This window comes from Caloenas nicobarica, chromosome 3, assembly GCF_036013445.1.
Source record: "Caloenas nicobarica isolate bCalNic1 chromosome 3, bCalNic1.hap1, whole genome shotgun sequence".
Lineage (NCBI taxonomy): Eukaryota > Metazoa > Chordata > Aves > Columbiformes > Columbidae > Caloenas > Caloenas nicobarica.
The window spans coordinates 4,394,944-4,412,485 of NC_088247.1; the positions used below are offsets into that span (position 1 = coordinate 4,394,944).

The 17,542-nt window shown below is 41.3% G+C and overlaps 1 protein-coding gene across 1 annotated transcript in view; it reads left to right on the forward strand.

Annotated features, from left to right (window-relative positions):
* PKHD1 (PKHD1 ciliary IPT domain containing fibrocystin/polyductin) overlaps positions 1-17,542 on the forward strand; it is a 255,893-nt gene that overhangs the window by 20,534 nt on the left and 217,817 nt on the right. Inside the window, exons 18-28 of the mRNA XM_065631634.1 lie at positions 2,635-2,783; positions 2,960-3,090; positions 4,533-4,717; positions 5,122-5,260; positions 7,405-7,559; positions 8,809-8,993; positions 10,019-10,141; positions 11,087-11,192; positions 11,680-11,958; positions 15,054-15,184; positions 15,975-16,110. Coding sequence (XP_065487706.1) covers positions 2,635-2,783; positions 2,960-3,090; positions 4,533-4,717; positions 5,122-5,260; positions 7,405-7,559; positions 8,809-8,993; positions 10,019-10,141; positions 11,087-11,192; positions 11,680-11,958; positions 15,054-15,184; positions 15,975-16,110 — 1,719 coding nt within the window. The remainder of the gene's footprint in view (positions 1-2,634; positions 2,784-2,959; positions 3,091-4,532; positions 4,718-5,121; positions 5,261-7,404; positions 7,560-8,808; positions 8,994-10,018; positions 10,142-11,086; positions 11,193-11,679; positions 11,959-15,053; positions 15,185-15,974; positions 16,111-17,542) is intronic.

Sequence of the window (17,542 nt, forward strand, 5' to 3'; positions counted from 1 at the left end):
CAAATAAGCAGTATTTACTGTGACAGCTGACTTCTTTTTATGAAATAAATTGTCTTAAAACTTTTAATGACGTTAAAAGTACACTTTTGATGGGCTTAAGTACATACATTTATGTTTCTCAGCTTTCATTATTTGAATGTATTCTGATGGGCGAGTTTATGGAACAGATATTTAAACCAACATGATTAATGTAGTAATGAGACATTCTTTCTGAAATATGTTGCGTGACTTGGTCATTGCAACACACTTATCAAAGCAGGTAATATGTTTTGATTGTTAGTGCCAGGTCCAGTACTTGGGTCACAACGAGCCCAGGCAGCACGACAGGCCTGGGGAAGAGCAGCTGGAAAGTGCCCGGTGGAAAAGAATCTGGGGGTGTTGGTGACAGCAGTTGAACATGAGCCAGCGTGTGCCCAGGTGGCAAAAAAACGCAACCAGCATCCTGGCTTTTATCAGGAATAGTTTGGCCAGCAGGACTAGAGGAGCGATTATGCCACTGTACTTGTCACTGGTGTGGCTGCACCTCAAATCCTGGGGTCAGTTTTGGGCCCCTCGTCATAAGAAGGACATTGAAATACTAGAGAGAGTGCAGAGGAGGTGACGAAGTTGGTGAGGGACTGGAGGACAAGTGTGATGGGAGCGGCTGAGGGAGCTGGGGGTTCAGCTGGAGAACAGGAGCTGAGGGGAGACCTTCTGATCTCTGACCTGCCTGAAAGGAGCTTGGAGCGAGGAGGGCGTTGGTCTCTTCTCCCAAGTAGCAAGTGATAGGACAAGAGGAAATGGCCTCGAGTTGCACCAGGGGAGGCTTAAATTAGGTATTAGGAAAAATTTCTTCCTGGAAAGGGTTGTCAGGCATTGGAACAGGCTGCCCAGGGTATTGGTGGAATCACCATCCCTGGAGGTGTTTAGAAGGCATTAAGATGAGGTTCTTAGGGACATGGTTTAGTGCTGGAGTTCGGTTAGGTGAACAGTTGGACTAGATGATCCTGAGGGTGTCTTCCAACTGAAATGATTCTATGATTCTATCACTATTAGAAGTAGAGATAAAAAATCCAAGTTCTGGGGCATGTGAAATTACTGATGTTTCAATACGTCTGCTGGAAAAGCAAATCTGGCGTAGCTCATGGCTACAGCTCAGGCTGTGGAAATGACTGATTCTGACTCTGGAGCTCTTCACTTTCAGTGTTTCTTGATGACTGAAAGTGAAACAGTGCAAATATCTGTGGTATACTTGACTGGTCAGACAAGATGTAAAACATTAATTGCTTCTGTAAAAAAAAAAAATATTGATAATAGTTTACTGCCATGAAGCTATTGTGCACATAAGAATGCTCTTTTATTTTATATACCTGACAGCAAGAACAGTGTACTAATCCTATGCTGAAAAGCAGATGATTGCCTAGAGACCTCGTCTCATGTCCTTGTATTTAGTATGGATGGAGAACAGGTCCTAGCCAGTAATATGTATATTTGGTGACTGATTCCTCCAAGTGGAGGAAAGAAATTAATTAATTTAATTGTTAACAGAGGGAAGCTTTAGGCAAAAAAATTGGAATAGAAATTGGACATTCTTCATCTAATTATGTGATCCCAAATCTACAATTCTGCCAACAAAAAAAAGAGGAAAAACTTGAGCTAAAAACCAGTGGTGGTTATCTATGTATTAAAAGGCACCAGAACACTGGTGAAACTGTGGTGAATGGATGACAGAAGAATAAAAGAACAGCCACACACATTCAGACCTACGATCCATCTACCCCAGTGTCCTGACTTCTAGAGAAACCAAAATGGATGCCTAGGGAACAGTAAAAACTGGATGACTATGTAAAATAATTCATCATTAATTCTCTCCAAATATAGGGCATTTTCAGCTCAATTATTCTCTTGAGGGTGATTTTTTTTCTTTTAAATGTACTTACTTTAGTGATTCTCCCTTCCCTGTATTTACATAGTCTCCCCTTGAACACAGCTAAACTACTGCATTCATAGTTTCTTCCAGTGAAGATTTCAACAGGCCCATCACTTGTTGTGCAAAGAACCAAAATGAAAAATGACCACATTTTGTTTGGTTTTTTTTTTTTCTTTCCCCTCAAGCCCTGCTATTAACTTCATTTGGCAGGCTTTATGTTTTATTGGGAGAAAAGTTGAATTGTCAGTACTTACCGATGGAAGAAATTCTCTTATGTACTAGAAACAGAAGAAATCCTAGCAGTTTTTCAGCAGCATCATTGATAGACTAATGGAACAAAGATTCCAAGGGGAAGGTGGATTCACTGTTGCTTTATACATTATTTTCCAGCTTTCTCTGAGTGTTTTCTGGAAAGAAAGAGTGGATTGGGTGAAAATACTCTATCTGGCTAAAGACACAGTTATTTGATATGAGATTTTATGGTCAGAACAATAATTTAATGGTCCCTCCTGCTTTTCAGTGCCCTTAAACTAGTAAACAATCACCCTGCAGATGTTCATGATTTGTCTGGATAGGAGAATACTTAAGAAAAGGACTTTTTGACAAGTATTGGATAATCACCTCCTGTGTTTTCATGAATCTCTTGACTGTACTAGTGTCTTCTGAATTATTTTCAAGCCTGTCATTCCTCTCCCCTCCCCCCCCTTTTTTTTTTATTCTGTCAGATACGAAGGACTTATTATCTGTTACCACAGAGCACATTGTCAGTGGTACAGAACCTTTCTGTGGGAGGTTCAGCATTCACAGACCAAGCCAGTTGGTGAAAACTTCCCCATCAACTCTACCAAGATATGACCTTGCTGAATACACACATGTAAGTGGGTGCTCCTGCTGAGCAGGTTGCACTGGGGAGGGAATACTAAGAGCCAAATCTGACCTTGAGTAAAATATTTCCCTACTAATGTTAAATGGAATATAATGTCTTCTACGGACATTACTCATAAATTACCTGCTTTGATCTGTGAAAGTTTTTTTTCCCCATTTTTGCAGGTGTGTTTTGCACATAAAGGCCATATGAGCAATGTCCTTCATATCTCAGTGTCCTACACCAATGTTTCTTCATGTTCAGTGAAGAGGAACCTCACTTGCCTGTGGGATTTCAATGAAACTGACTCTAAAAGGTATCCAGATGCTTATAGTTTCCAGAGATGACACTTGCCATAGTAAGGTGTTCTAGCAAAACTAGAAGTAATTTCTTATTTGTATAGAAACAATTTGTCAGCTGGAGGAAGCTCACACAACCTCTGGCCCTGCAAAGGCATTCCTCTGACATTTTTCCATTCTTTTTGAGAACTTACTGAGTAAATCTGGGTGTTTCTTGTTATATATACTATCTCACCATAGTAATGTACAGATGGAGAGTTTGTTCTGTCTCTGGTAAAAACACCAGAAGGTTTCTCAGGACACTAATTTCATGGCTTCTTTGTCAACTGTCAGTGGATTCAGAGAAAGGCAACAAAGCTGGTGAAGGGACTGGAGCACAAGTATAATGGGGAGCGGCTGAGGGAGCTGGGGGTTCAGCTGGAGAACAGGAGCTGAGGGGAGACCTTCTGATCTCTGAACTGCCTGAAAGGAGGTCGAAGTGAGGTGGGGGTTTGTCTCTTCTCCAAAGTAACAAGCAATAGGATGAAAGGAAATGGCCTCAAGTTGCGTGAGGGAAGGTTCAGATTGGATCATGGGAACAATTTCTTAACCAAAAGGGTTGTCAGGCATTGGAACAGGCTGCCCAGGGCAGTGGTGGAGTCACCATCCCTGGCGGGGTTTAGAAGACATATAGATGAGGTTCTTAGGAATATGGTTTAGAGGTGGACTTGGCAGTTAAGTGAAGAGTTGGACTCCATGATCTTAAAAGTCTTTTCCAACCCAAATGATTGTATAGATTTTCTGCAGTGAGACAGAGAGATGAACTGATTTTTTTTTTTTCTTGTGAGATCATTGGTACACAAAGTTTTGAAAGTTGATATAGTCTTTGGTTTTCTTTATTTCACTTAGAATAGATGAGTGGAAAACATTTGGTGTTAGAATTACAGTTAGGGGCAGGCAGACTTAAAAAGTCAGGCGTCTCTGAAGAACTTCAGGAAGAGAAGTTGGCAGCTCAGGTGTCTGTAATGTGGTGTGAGGAGTGTGTATGTGCATGCCTGGAAGGGTAAAAAGGGGTTTGGATTAAATTACTACATGATGGAGAGAGCTGGGAGCCTTGAGGAATCATCTGGTATTCCCAAGAGTCCTGATCTCTGGATTTACCCCTGCTGAGGTGAGTGATGTTATCGTAGGTTTTTTTGCAAAAATAGAGCAGCCACAGTCATTCCCACGTCCCAGTCTTGTGATGCACAGGTGGATACCTAAACAGAGATCTGAATCTTCATTTCTCACTATGGGGAACCCAACAGAGATGTAGAGAGTAATCACAAGTCATTGAGTAAGTGTCTTACGAATGAGTAATAACTGTAGTAATAAGAGCAGTACCTGGTGTTACCTGGAAGCTTCACAAAGCACCTCAAGAGTCAATTATTGCCACTACCTCACAGCAAATGAGATCTTGCACAACCTTGGTGTCTTCCAGCTGGACATTCGCCTGCACTGACCTCTGGAAGGGGTGTGTGAATCGCTCCGCACTTCTCCGGGACCTTCCTGCCAATTCTCCGGTGTTTGTGCATCAGATTGGCTTGTGGAGCCCTGTGCTTCAAAATAAAAAATCTGGGTCATTTTACCTCGATGAAGTCATAATCGCAGACAGAGCTGTGGCTGGTAAAGGAATATTTTTATTTCTTTTCTGTTAAGGTTGTGACCTTTCCAGGCTACTCCATTAAAATCTTTAATGATGGGGCTGGTTGAAACTTTTTCAAAGGAGAAGGGTATTTCATAACAGGCACAAAAATAATTTTGTTTTCTTTGACTTATATTTTTTTTGCGAAGACAATCAAGAAGGAATTGACAAAAACAAGTATTCTTGGGGTTTTTAAAATGTGTTTCTACAAATTTAATTCTTCAGTTGTCTTGCCTGGAAAAAAATAAAACAAAACAAAACCACCACCAACAAAATACCAAAAAACCAAACCAAAAACCCAAGAAGCTATGAAATGAAAATAACCTCAGCATAAAGACAGCTGTTTTCCTTGCTCTAATGAATGCTTGTGCTCTTTTTCTTTCAGTTTCTCAGAGGGATCCCAAACCACCTTGGCTAGGAGGGAAGGTAGTTGAAACAGTATCTGTGGTGGGTTCTTCTCCCGCTTACAATGTGTCCTGGATGGTGTCTGGCTGTGGTGCAAGCCTGCCCCTTCTCTCCCTAAGGTATGTACAGTGAGTAGATTATCTCAATGCCTGTAATACCTCTTGCAATTCACCCTGACATGTCTGGAGCAAGTTTTGTCCAAGACTGGACATGAGAAGCAGTGGAAGATAAGACTGCAGTTTGGCAGTCCTTGTGCTTTCATTGAAGTCTTCTCATCTAGTCATTTCTAATGGACCACGTTCAGACTGTTTAGACTACTGAATCCCACACAGATGTCTGTACTCAGTAGATGGGCTGCAGTTCTAAGTTAAGATATTTAATTTCACTCTTAGCCCATTAGTGTTTTGAGCTTTGCTCACCATATAGGATCCTGAACATATACTGTAGACATCTTAGTGAAGGTATCTGATTCTAGTATGAATCAGATCTTCTGGTTCTTGACATTCCACTGTATGAGTGGCATTCAGTTGCTGAACCAGAGGTGCTTAAGAGGTTTCAGCTAACCTAGGGTATGTAAGATACGCGTGGGCCACCAAGATATGATGTAGGACTAGAAGGAGATCTAAGACCTTCTGCAACAGTGGATGGAGAACGGCCAGAGATGCTCCCAAACAACTTTAATGACACCAGTTGCTGCGTTAGTCAATGGAAGTCCACCTTATGTGTCCTTGTTTACTGAGATGGTTTGTGTTCTGGAAATCCCAACATGAAAGAGGAGGTAGAGCCAAAGGTTAAGCAGATCAGAGAGAACAACATTAAAGGGCCATACTGGCAGAGAACGAGTCCTGTAAAAGTTGGATTGTATCCAATTGAGTCATCAATGACTTGATGGGGATAGAGCCAGGCAAGGGTGAAGCTGGAATGATGCAGCCCCTTCTCTATAGCAGCCAGCTCTTAGTTTGGATCAGTTACTTCACTTATTGACTTGCCCAGGTGTCCACAGGAAAGCTCCTTTCAGAAGAAAGTGAACGTCAGTCTGCTGTAACTTAATTTGGTTTCTTACCTTGTGGTGTCTCTTCTTCCAAGCAAAAGCAAAGCAATGTGTCATTAGTTTTGAGTGGCCTAAAGAAAGAGGTATTCTCCTTTAAGCAGTGGCTAAAAATTGAAGGAAATTAGCATGTTTGGTCCGGTTTCCAGAGCAGTCAAGTGAAATCCAAGGCTTTGGTGAATTCATCAATCACCTGCTGGGGTTCAGAGACATAATCTTGGTCAGCACAAAGGAAAAGGCTGGTGTGAAAATGCCTTGGATAGAAAGATTTAAGAAGCTTAGTGTTTAGCTTATCAAAAAGAGGATTATGAGACAGGTTGATCACAGTACCTCTCACTAAGGAAAAAAAAGTGCTTGGCACTGGTCAGCTTTTCCATCTCACAGAGGAAGAAATAAGAGAAACCAGTGTGTGATGCTGAAGTCAAGACTGAAAAGCGAAATCAGTTCATGCTTTAAAAATGGGTGGGCTGGTCACTGTCTTTGGACATCTTCAAAACAAACTTGGCTCTTTTTCTTAACTGAGCATGTTCTGGGATTTATTACCACTTGCAACAGTCGGGACAGGAATATTAGCTAAAATCTGATGTACCGGCTGTACATCAGATGAGAAGGCTCACAGGTCCTTTTGCCTTCATGTTATTAAAATTTGCTCTGCAGAAGTCACGGCTGAGCTCCAAGTCTTCAGCTGTTATCCAGACACTTAACCACATGGTGGCACCATTGTATCACAGAGAGTCTCTTTTTCCTGTAAAAAAAGAGACTTTTAGTGGCAAGGGAAAAAATATTTTAAATTTTTGAAACTGGGCTTTGGGTGAAGTCTTATACGAAATATTGCTGCAATTCAGGGGAGTTAAGATTTTAATAGACTCAAAGAGACTATAGGATTAAGTAGAAAAGCTTTATGCTGCATTGTTGGTCCTTTAAAAATACCAGTACTGGGGCAGGACTTGTTTGTGCTTGGTGCTGCATGAACTATTTTGTCTATCACAATTAAAAAAAGGTGTTTTTCCACTGTTTTCTGTCGTGTGTGTTGCCTACATCATATAGGTATAAGTTGGGAGTATTCAATTCTGTCTGAACTCTGAATGTGTTCTTCCCAGGTCCTTCAAGAGTGTCGTTCCCATGGGTGTCCCTCTGCTGGTGATTGACATGGGGGTGTCACAAGTGGGGTTCTTGAGTGCTAATGTCTTCATGTGAACCCTCTTTGTCACACAGAGGTGCTTTGCTTGGGGAAGGCTCTAAGGAGGATGGCTACCTCTATGTCTCCACGGAGGATGTGAGAGTCAGCCTCACCATTCAGAGACTCCAAAAGTCATCCCCACCTATTGGAGGGACTTTCCGCATCCACTTGGCCAACACAGTAATATCAGGTAAGAGAAGATGCAAGTCCAGTTCCTGGGTTTCCTTTGGAGGAAGCCGGGTGAAGGAGAGACAATATCGAACCTTGGAAATGCTCAGGGTACAGGCTGGCAGGTTAAACTTATTGTGATAGTTTCTAGATTTTTGCATTTTATGTCCTTCAAGACAAGAGTTAAGGATTATAGGCAGGGTAATATTTCTAGGTATTAGGTATGGGGTTGTTTCAAAATCCAGGCAACCACTATGAAATATTTTGCTTTAAAGAAGATTTTGCATCTCAAGATTTCATTAAGCTGATGTTTCTCCAACACGTGTACTTCTGATTTTCTTGTATGACAAGACCCTTGCAGTTCACCAGGAAATTCATTCTCTTCTAGGGTTACCAGATTGGTAGTTGGTTTGCAGATACCACAAAAGCTTTTGTGCATAGAATTGCTTGATTTGAGTTAGTCACCCTTTAGGTGTGCTAGGTTTTCTTGCGTTTGGTACGCGTAATCAAAGAAGCTTAGAATTAAAGTGACCAAGGCCAATTATAAAGTTCTTGACTGAGGAACTGGTGAGTCAGTTATAAAGTCAAATGGTAAAATAGGAAAATACAGTCTTAGAATATTTGTGAAATAACTCTTTCCTCTTTCCTCTGTGTTATTGCTTCACATTTTCCTGCAATGACTGAATGTCATCTCAACAGTGCCCTGCTTTGAACATAATCTTTTAAAAATGTAGTCCATTCCTCTTACCCTGTTCCTACGTCTTGTGCTTTCCCTTCCTTCTTATGAATTGGTTTAGAAATATTTGTTATATTTGCAGCTTTATATGTCTGTAGCTGTTTATGTCAAAAGAAATAAAACACCATTTGTATTTATTTGGGATTGAACTCTCCAAAGTGTTCTTAAGAGGCTGACTCTCCCCATGCCCCTCACATCTAGGTAAGTTCTGACCTTTCTATTTTGAAGGAACACGACTTGCACACTGAAATTTCATGCCTCTCAAAAATGTAGGTTGTATGTAATTAAAAGTATTATTTACACAAAATTTCTGATGGTCCCAACTGGGGAGATGTTTCTAGGTTTTCTAAGCTGTTAAATAGTGCAGGTCTTTTGGCATTTGAGACCCAGTGAATTCCTCTCTGCTGCTGGTAGTTACAGATATTTGAACCACAACAGCCTCACACTGATAATGAAATATCTTTCTTTTCTAGGAGCAGGTAGCTGTGGTCTCCTAGGGATGAGGATATCCACTTTTTTCTAATGTCTTTTGCAGGCGTTTCAGTGCACATCTCCTCCCACCATCTCCGCAAGCTTTTGCAAGACAACACAGACAGTTCTACAGCCCCGTACTTCAACACCAGTGACTTCATCGTGACCAAAGACTCAAACTCTTGCTATGAAAGAATCTGGACACTGACTTGGAAAACAAAAGCTGGGGACTTGCCCAATGTTGTTAATGTATAGTAATTTCTTTTACTAACACTCACTTCAAACCCCATTCAAAAGTCTTTGGCCTTGGCTGATTCATTGTCCCGGCATTTGTTTTTACGCAGACACCGGTGGGACCTTAAATTAAGTGTCTTCCCATTAGGAATAGCAGCTTAAGTAAATTCCAGATTAGATGATTAAAAAAGCAATTGTAGTTACAGGAGGAGAAATTACATCTGCAGAGTCTGTGCTTCAAAACGAGGAGGCTAGATTGTAATTTCTGTGCTTGGTTGCAATTCTGCAGAATAAAGTGTCTGCTATACTGAAATGAAAACAGTTATAATCACATAGTTCAGTAACTGAATCTCAATACAGGTTTGTGGCATCATTTATGGGACAGGAAGGTCTTTTTCTAAGAACTATTCTGTATGAGTTCAGATGTGGTCCTTGTAAGTCGCAGATAAAGGTTCCAATCACCCTGTCCTATCTCAAGATTTATTAAGTTTTCCTTCAAGCACAAGTATCTTTTTTGAATAAGGACTCAGATTGATCTGCTTCTTTCCCAGAAAGAAAAAAATATTTATTCGTATATCCAGCTTCTAAAAGTGTAAAATTATTTTTGAAGCAAAGAATTCTCATGCTCAAGACATTGACCTGGATGGTGAAAAAAACTTAAGCTGCATTTTCAGGTGCAGCACAGGCCCTTTTATCACCTAAGTCATATCTTTGAGAAGCCGATGTTCAAACCTATTTCCTTGCCTAATTCCAAATTAGATTTCTGAGTATTGGAAGTTTATTTACAAATTTGGTTCCTGAATCTCTTTGCCTCAGTTTCTTGCCTGCAAGGTGAGGACGGGAACAGGGAGGTATTGTGAAGTCTTGGACAATGAATCTTTAGACCTAGAGACAGGAGTCACAGAAGAAGTGTGAGAAGAGATTTCCAGGAGTTATTTGCTGCCTTGTAATGACTCTGTATGAACTCTGGGGGAAAGATTTTAATTTAAAATCACAGGATAGGAAGCGGGGAGGAATTCAGATTCTTTATTCTTTTCCAGGTCTCTGCTGAAAACCTCACTGGTCTGAAGCCAACTGTTTCTAGTCGTGTGGTTTATGATGGGGGTGTGTTTATTGGGCCAATATTTGGGGACATGCTTGCTACCTTCAATAACAAACCGCAGGTGAGTTCATGTGCCATCACATTACCTACTTCCAGTAGCTCAGCCACCTATGATATCTCTGTCATCTGTGGTACAGACATACCCTCAAATAGACCAAATGAAACAAGAACAGAAGCAGCAATCGGATTTCCTCTTTGTTTTCAAAGCTTTATTCTGGCTTGCTGCCAGCAGCAAGTGTAAAAATGTCCCTGAAATTATTGTTTCTCTATTCAAGCAGAGTACCTTGCAACTCTGTGCTCCCTGCATTTCTCGGAGACAGTCTACTTTTGATTTTTGTGGGCATTGGTGTGATCTCTTGGCACACACCCTTAATACCTGGGAGAGAGATGAAGTGGGGCTTTCCTATGCCCTGTGCTTTGCCAGATGACCCTTCTGAGATATCAAGATCTTACAAGAGATACCTCTTCATCTCTCTTGTTAGATAATCAAGGTCACAGCCCATCTTTCTTGTTTCAGCATGAACAACAAAGGAAAAAAATAAAATTAGGGGCTGCATGCTGAAAAGACACATTTTGAGATCCATTCTAATTAGTATTACAGGGTGCTTTAAACATAATAAACTTGTTCCCAAGGCAGGATGAGGAGAACTCGGGTATGGCAAGCAGGGTCTTCAATGAAGAGCAAGAGTTTGGAGGAGTTGTGGCTCCCAGCAAGACGGGAGATAGAATCCTGAAGACACTGAGAAAGGCTGGTGATAAAGCTTCCAAAGCTGTGCTCTCCTTTGTTTAAAACCGAGCCCTAGCAAGCCTTGCAATTAGATTTGTAATGAGTTTGCAGCAGGATAAACCGCTGCCTGATGGTGCCTTGTGCTGGCACAGTAAGAGTGTTCTCGATAGCTCAGTGTGGCTACTGGCATCATTCTGCAGACCTACTAGGTAGATGTGGCTCTAGAAAACACTTCTGTTCCCTTCCCGGCTTCAGGATAACCTTCTTCTCTATCTCCAGGTGGTGGTGGTGGTGAATGATGTCCCTGCAAACTGTTCTGGTTCGTGCTCTTTCCAATTCAGCCAGGAATTGACACCCTTAGTCAGGGATGTGGAGTATTCATCAGGTAATGGGGCTTTGTGTCTGAACTAAATGCCAAAAGTGGGATTCAGTGAGAAAGATCTGCCAGATGCTGATGATTTTGTGTGCATGTGTGTTCTTCTGTAAATTTCTGATTTTATGGAAATGGCACTTTTTAGTGGGGCGCTTCTGATCAGCTCCAGTCTTAAAATATGTTGCACAGAAATGTTTTTACACTGACAATATGATGACAGAGGCATAAGGGAGGGATAAATAGTGACAAGCTTGGTGCTTTAAGCGGAAGATGGCTCTTGGCTCAAATTATTATTAATAAAAATTGAAGAAAAAAGGTAGTAGCTGAACAAGGACAGACAGGAATAGGCATGACGAGGAACAGTGAGAGATCACTGGTGTTGTACTTTTTAGGATGTCCCAATGAAGATGGTAAAAACTTTTACCTATTGGTTGAAAGTAAATTCTGGGCATTGCTACATCAAAATTCATGAGTCATCTTGTTGATTATGTTCCTTCAGATGTTGGATCCCAGGCCACAGTCGTTATCAGGGGTGCTGGCTTCACTGAGGAGAAGCAAGCCCTGCAGGTAGAGGTGAACAATGCGACCTGCCACGTCATAACATTCAATCAGACTGAAGTGGTCTGCCAGATGGAAAGGTTGCCAGTTGGGGTCTACCAGGTGACACTGCTGGTGAGACCTTATGGCTTCGCACTCAATGGCAGCACGGGTGAAGGCATCTTGCTAAGAGTTGAGCCAAAGCTGGTAGCTATTGAACCTCCTACAGCTACAGAGATTGGTAGGTCCAAATGCCAGACTATCTTGAAAGGAACATCTGCTTTTTGTTTCTTGCTTTACATGGTGTGTTTCAGCTCTCCTCCTCTTTGACTACCAAGGTCTGACAAAGAAGACATACTATGGTTGGGCACATTGTGTGTACCCAAAAGCACAGGGGCAAGTTTCTTACAATGAGTGATAAACTTTCCTTGATTCTTTGTGGAGGCAATCAGTTTCCCAACTAGTTTAGTTTGAGAATAGTAAGTTGAAGTGTAGATGCCTTTATTCCAACAACGCAGAAGACTACTAGTGTTTTGTGGCTCATCTTCCCCATATGCATCTGACACATAGCTTTGTAACATATGAATTAATCTGGACTAATAGTGGAATGGTTAAACTTTCGTTCATTTCAGTCCAGTTGAAGTGAATTCATATTTTGAGTGACAAAATGGAAAACTCCTCTGTGCTTAGATACAAAACTGAGAAACCTAAAGAAGCTCAAACTAAACTCAATCTCCTTCCATTTCCGTTACTCCTCCTCTCCTTGAAACAGGAGAGGAAATAAAGAGTGATATATTCCACCGCTGAAGACAAGAGCTTGGAAGATTTTCCACAGGACTCTTGTGCTAAAGGACCATTATGATTCTCATCTGTACTGTATGTGACACAGATGAGAGGCCTTCACCTGGAAGTTCCAGCAAGGTGCCCAGCCAACTGCAGCTAAGCCAAACCAAAGGCTGTAGAAAGCCACACTTTCTTTTTTAAGAGTGGGAAGACTCTCCCCAACCCAAGGGGGGAAATGTGAAGAACACTCTGGACACACCTGGGTTGCAGAGTGAGCACCAATGGTCTCAGTGTATGACTTGTTTTCAAGCAGCTAGTAATGCATGTAGAAACAAGGTGACCGAGGTAGCCTCTGACAGTAAAAGTTATTCAGGTTTTGTCTGGAAACCTCCTAGTTTCATTACTGAGGTGTTTTGAGTTAACGTTAACAAACACCACTGAAAGCAGGAGTGAGGCCTAGGTGCAGCATGAAGCTAGCTCAGCCGTGTGGCTTAGAGAACAGATTGTGCCATGCTTGGCCAACTTGGAGCAGGCAGAGGGAGGGAACAGTAGTCTGTGAACCTCTATGTGGATGATCCATGGGGTGATCTTGGGAGAATGCAGGGTTCCTACCCTGAAAAGCAAGAAGTTATGGCCACCTCTTTTCTTTATGTTCTGTTGGAGCATGTGGCAAGAAAGATATTCTAACCCTTTTCTTTCCTCCATTTTTTTTCTTCTCCAGTAGGAGGGTGATATAATGCATAAGGTTGATACTTACTGCTCTAATTCATTAAACAAACAAACAAACAAACAAAAACACACCCTGAAAAGAAAAAGCCAACAATATCAAGTTTTAGTGCTTGGGCCTTATTTCTCATTTCCTTCACTGACAATCCAGTTCTCCCAATTACAGTGATCTGTCACTCATTAAAAAGAAAGCAAGTATAATGCTAACTTATATGACATATGCCTTGAACATTTATAATTGGAAAGAATTACAGCTTCCATCTGTGTTTCTAATTTCTTCAATTTAAAATACCTCTCTTCAATCTTATCGTAAAGTGCACATATGCAGTATTTCATTACATACGGATATGAGTGTAAATATCAAAACTTAAGAGCATCAGTGTTTACACAGCACACATGGATTTTGTACTCTAAATCTAAGGCTCCTTAGTTGACAACTATCACATTAGACAAGTGGCTTCAGTTTTGAGTTCTTGTTGTTTCTGGCTTTGCAAACTTAAAGTTACAGGAGAAGAAGCCAAGGAAGCATCTTGTAGTTTACTGCATCAGGTTCATCTTGTCAAAACATCCCTGGCCCCAGTGGTGCCATGCTTGGATTTCCCTGTGACCCAACTCTATAAGAATGGGATGCCCTTCTAAAGATACTACCCTGCTCCAGTAAATGGAAAGAGCTTGCTGTCAATGTATCTGATTGCTGCTATTTGCCTGGGTTTTCTGCCAGCCAGAGAAAATCTAGAAGATTAAACTTCTAGACGTTTCTGGTGGTTTATAGAACTAGCAAGAAATGATGCTCTGAGGAAAAAAAGGGACTTTTCCATCCATACATAATGACCCTACCATAGAAGTTTACTTACATCACACATGAAAAGCATCATAAAAGCTCGGCTGGGTTGTAATATAATCATGATGATATAGCACATGCACATAAACACTGCAGTAATAAAAATTCTACTTGAGCAGTCTGTCCAGCCATACTCCTAAAACTCTGCAGTACTGACACCTAGAGCAAACAGCTGTAAGTGTAAAGGACTTTTTTTTTTTTTTTTTTTGTGTCTCTGAATGACGTCAAGGAACAAGGTCCAAGTTAAATTGCCATTAATCTGCATTCCTGTTTTCTTTTCTGCTTCTGTTTGAAATATCCCTGAATCCTCTATTCACTTGAAAAAAGCAGAGGGCACCTTGGCTATTTGCATTGGAACTGGGTGCTGCGGAAAGATCAAGTGCAAGTCTGAATTGCGTTGGGTGTGATCCTGCATGTGATTGAAGGCACAAAGGAGAGCTGAGGTTGCTCAGTGCTTCGCAGAATCAAGCCCTGCATGACTTTCCTCACAACTCTGCTGAGACTCAAGCCCTGCCAAGTCCCCTTTCTAGCCTAAGTTTCCTAGACACATGCTAAAGGCTTTTTTGACAGCAGGGTGCTTGACAGCTATTTGAACTGTGAAAGCACCTGCTGTGTTAAGCTCATTTTCCATTCTTAGTGCTTCTTCCTTCCTTCCTTATTTCATTCTTAGGCTGGGGATCTTTCAAAGTTTGAGATCACAGGCCAGACCTTGCCGGCTTAAATAAGTATGTCATTAAAAAATAAACTGAGAAACAAACCAAGTCCTCCTGTATCATGGACAAGAATTCAAATATTACGCAAGAAGGATCTGTGGTGAAAGAGCAAGGCACAGCAAGTTGGAAGCAGATCATCATCAGATCAAAGGAGGGACCGTGCTCCCTTTTGTAGTTACCTATTTAAAAAAAAAATCCTTTGCATATAAAAATATTGTTCCACATCTTGAATGTAACAGAATAATTGTTTGTTTGGTTGTTCTTTTTTTTAAGGAGGACTGAGGGTGACTCTCAGGGGGACCAATCTGGAAGGGGTAAACTTGGTGTTGTTTGGATCTCGGCCGTGCCCAATTTTGGAAGGTGACCAAAATTCAACAAGAATTGAATGTAAAGTTCCTTCTCGGGTAAGAAACCACATTTTTTGGGAACACTGAGCAGCCTACAGGCCTTTCTGTTTTCCTAGCCTGACCTACACTAGTGGAAGGGCAAATGGTAACCCATCAGCCAAGTCTTGGCTGTGGGACAATTTACCACGGGCTCCACGTACAGTTTAGAACTGCTTAATTAACAATAGACAGATAGGCAATTTATGAAAACCAGTGAAACAGCAAAAAATCCAGATTGTAACATCATTAGCTAAGCCTCTCATAAACAAAACTGGCGCTTTGAACTCTAGTAAAATTGCATGTCTCCACTTTCTGTTATCTGCTAGTCGATTAAACATGGCTGGGACAATTGCTCCTGCTCACATCTTTGATCCTTCTTCAACTCCAAGTCTTCTACTTTACATCCAGACCTCCTTCAGACACTATCTGTGTGTAGTGCAAAAACATGCCTAAGGATTTTTAGCAGCAGTGCACTTTGTTGCATGGCAAAATTATACCCAGGATGATGCTAATAGTTTAAGTGTAGGGATAACTGTCTGCCTACGAATCACCCCTGTTTAATTTACTAGTATAGATATGGCAAATGGAAATCTGCATAGTCTGAAATAACTCTCTATAGACATCTTTAAAGACAATGTAACTGTATGCACTTAAGTAGAGTCCGGTGTACATACAAATTTCATCAGTGCCCATGTGCCTGACTCAGGTGTGGAAGACGAAGGAATAGGATAAGGAACAGGGAATAGTTTTTTTTTTTTTTTATTGGTGCATTCTTATCCCTGACATTTTTCTTAATTTCTATTACTAGGGGACAGAAGATGCTGCTGCCCGTGTTACGCTAATTTCTGGGTACCAGTCAACGACAGTAACCAACTTGTTCCAGTATGATCCTTCCTTAAACCCTGCTGTTGTATCACTGAGCAGAAACAGAAGTGGCATAGCAGGTGAAAAGTCTGCAAACAAGTATTGGGCATCATCTGTAGAAGCATTTTTATTGTCGATGGTGATAGGGCAGAGGGAATTTATGTCTACGGGGTCTGGTGATCCAGCACTGTTTCTTTGTTGTTTCCTTTTAATGTGTGACCCCTGTGTTTCCTGCTAGTCCTGGTCAGTCTCGGTTGTTTTATGTTGGATTAACTCTAGCAGATGAGTTGCTTGCCTTAGGCTGGTATGGATGATGTCTACAGGATGCCAGGTGTGGTATAGTGCTCCTTTTCTGTCATGTTTCTCTAACTCTGCTCTGAAACTATCCCACTCATTCATACTTGGTAACAGGTTCAGCCACAGCAAGAGAAATGATCTTTAGAGAGGGTCCTTCTCCAGGATCCCGAAGATTTGATTATAAAGCACATCATGTGCATTTTGGGTTGTTGAGAGCAGAAGAGGCAACACTTGCCTTGTTAGTTCCCATTTCCAAGCCAGACTGTTTCCTCCAGTTTGACCTTGTGATCCTTTAGAATACTAGCATGGACTTCAAGGTCTTTGGGGCTCCAAAATCCCGAGCAGATCTCACGGACCATTCAGCATTCCTGTCTTTTGAAAGTCTGTGCTTTTTTCTTTCCTTTTTTTTTCCCCGCGCCCCCCACCCCCCAAGGTTTTGGCTGGGCATTGGGAATAGAAGGTTTTAATGGTGAATAGTAACTGAGGTTCCTAGTATCTGAAAGAGAGAGGAAGATAGGAGGAAGACAGAAATATTCCTGCTTTCCTACCCACCCCACTGCCATTCCTCCAAGGATGTAATTATCTAATTTATTTTTCTTCTCTCTTTTTGTAACCTCTCTGGCACACACATTGATAAAGCTCCCCCCAGCTCAGCAGTTTGGTTGGACTTGGAGGAGATGCAAGGAGTTAGGTGACTGTCAGCGACAAGATGCACTTCTTGCTGCATGCCCGGAATTTCTATTCATTTCCCCAAATACCCTTGCTATTTTCTGTTACTCCAGAATGCATAAATAAGAGAAAACGTCCTTTATCATCTGAATATTATTCAGATACCATAGCACCAAGGGGAGATTTTTCTAGCCACAGGCAGCCCAGGTGCAAGGAATTTGTTAATGTTATAGCGTCTTGTGAATGGTGGTGAGGCTGAGTTCAATCTTCTATTCAGAACCTCCATGGTTTCGGCTTTTAATATCATTTTCCTACTATATAATAAAAAGAATAAATAAATCACACTGATGCCTTCCAGGCATCTAGAATTAAGCTGACAATTGACCAAGAGTCCAGAGAGTTCACATTATTAATATATCCAACTTCTCAGGCTTTCAAACTTTGACTCTTTGCACATGCAGAGTTGAAAAGTACTGATTTCAAGACCTGCTTAGAGGAGCTGGTAGATGAGAGGAGCTTTGTACAGACTCTCTGGCTTTGTGAAAG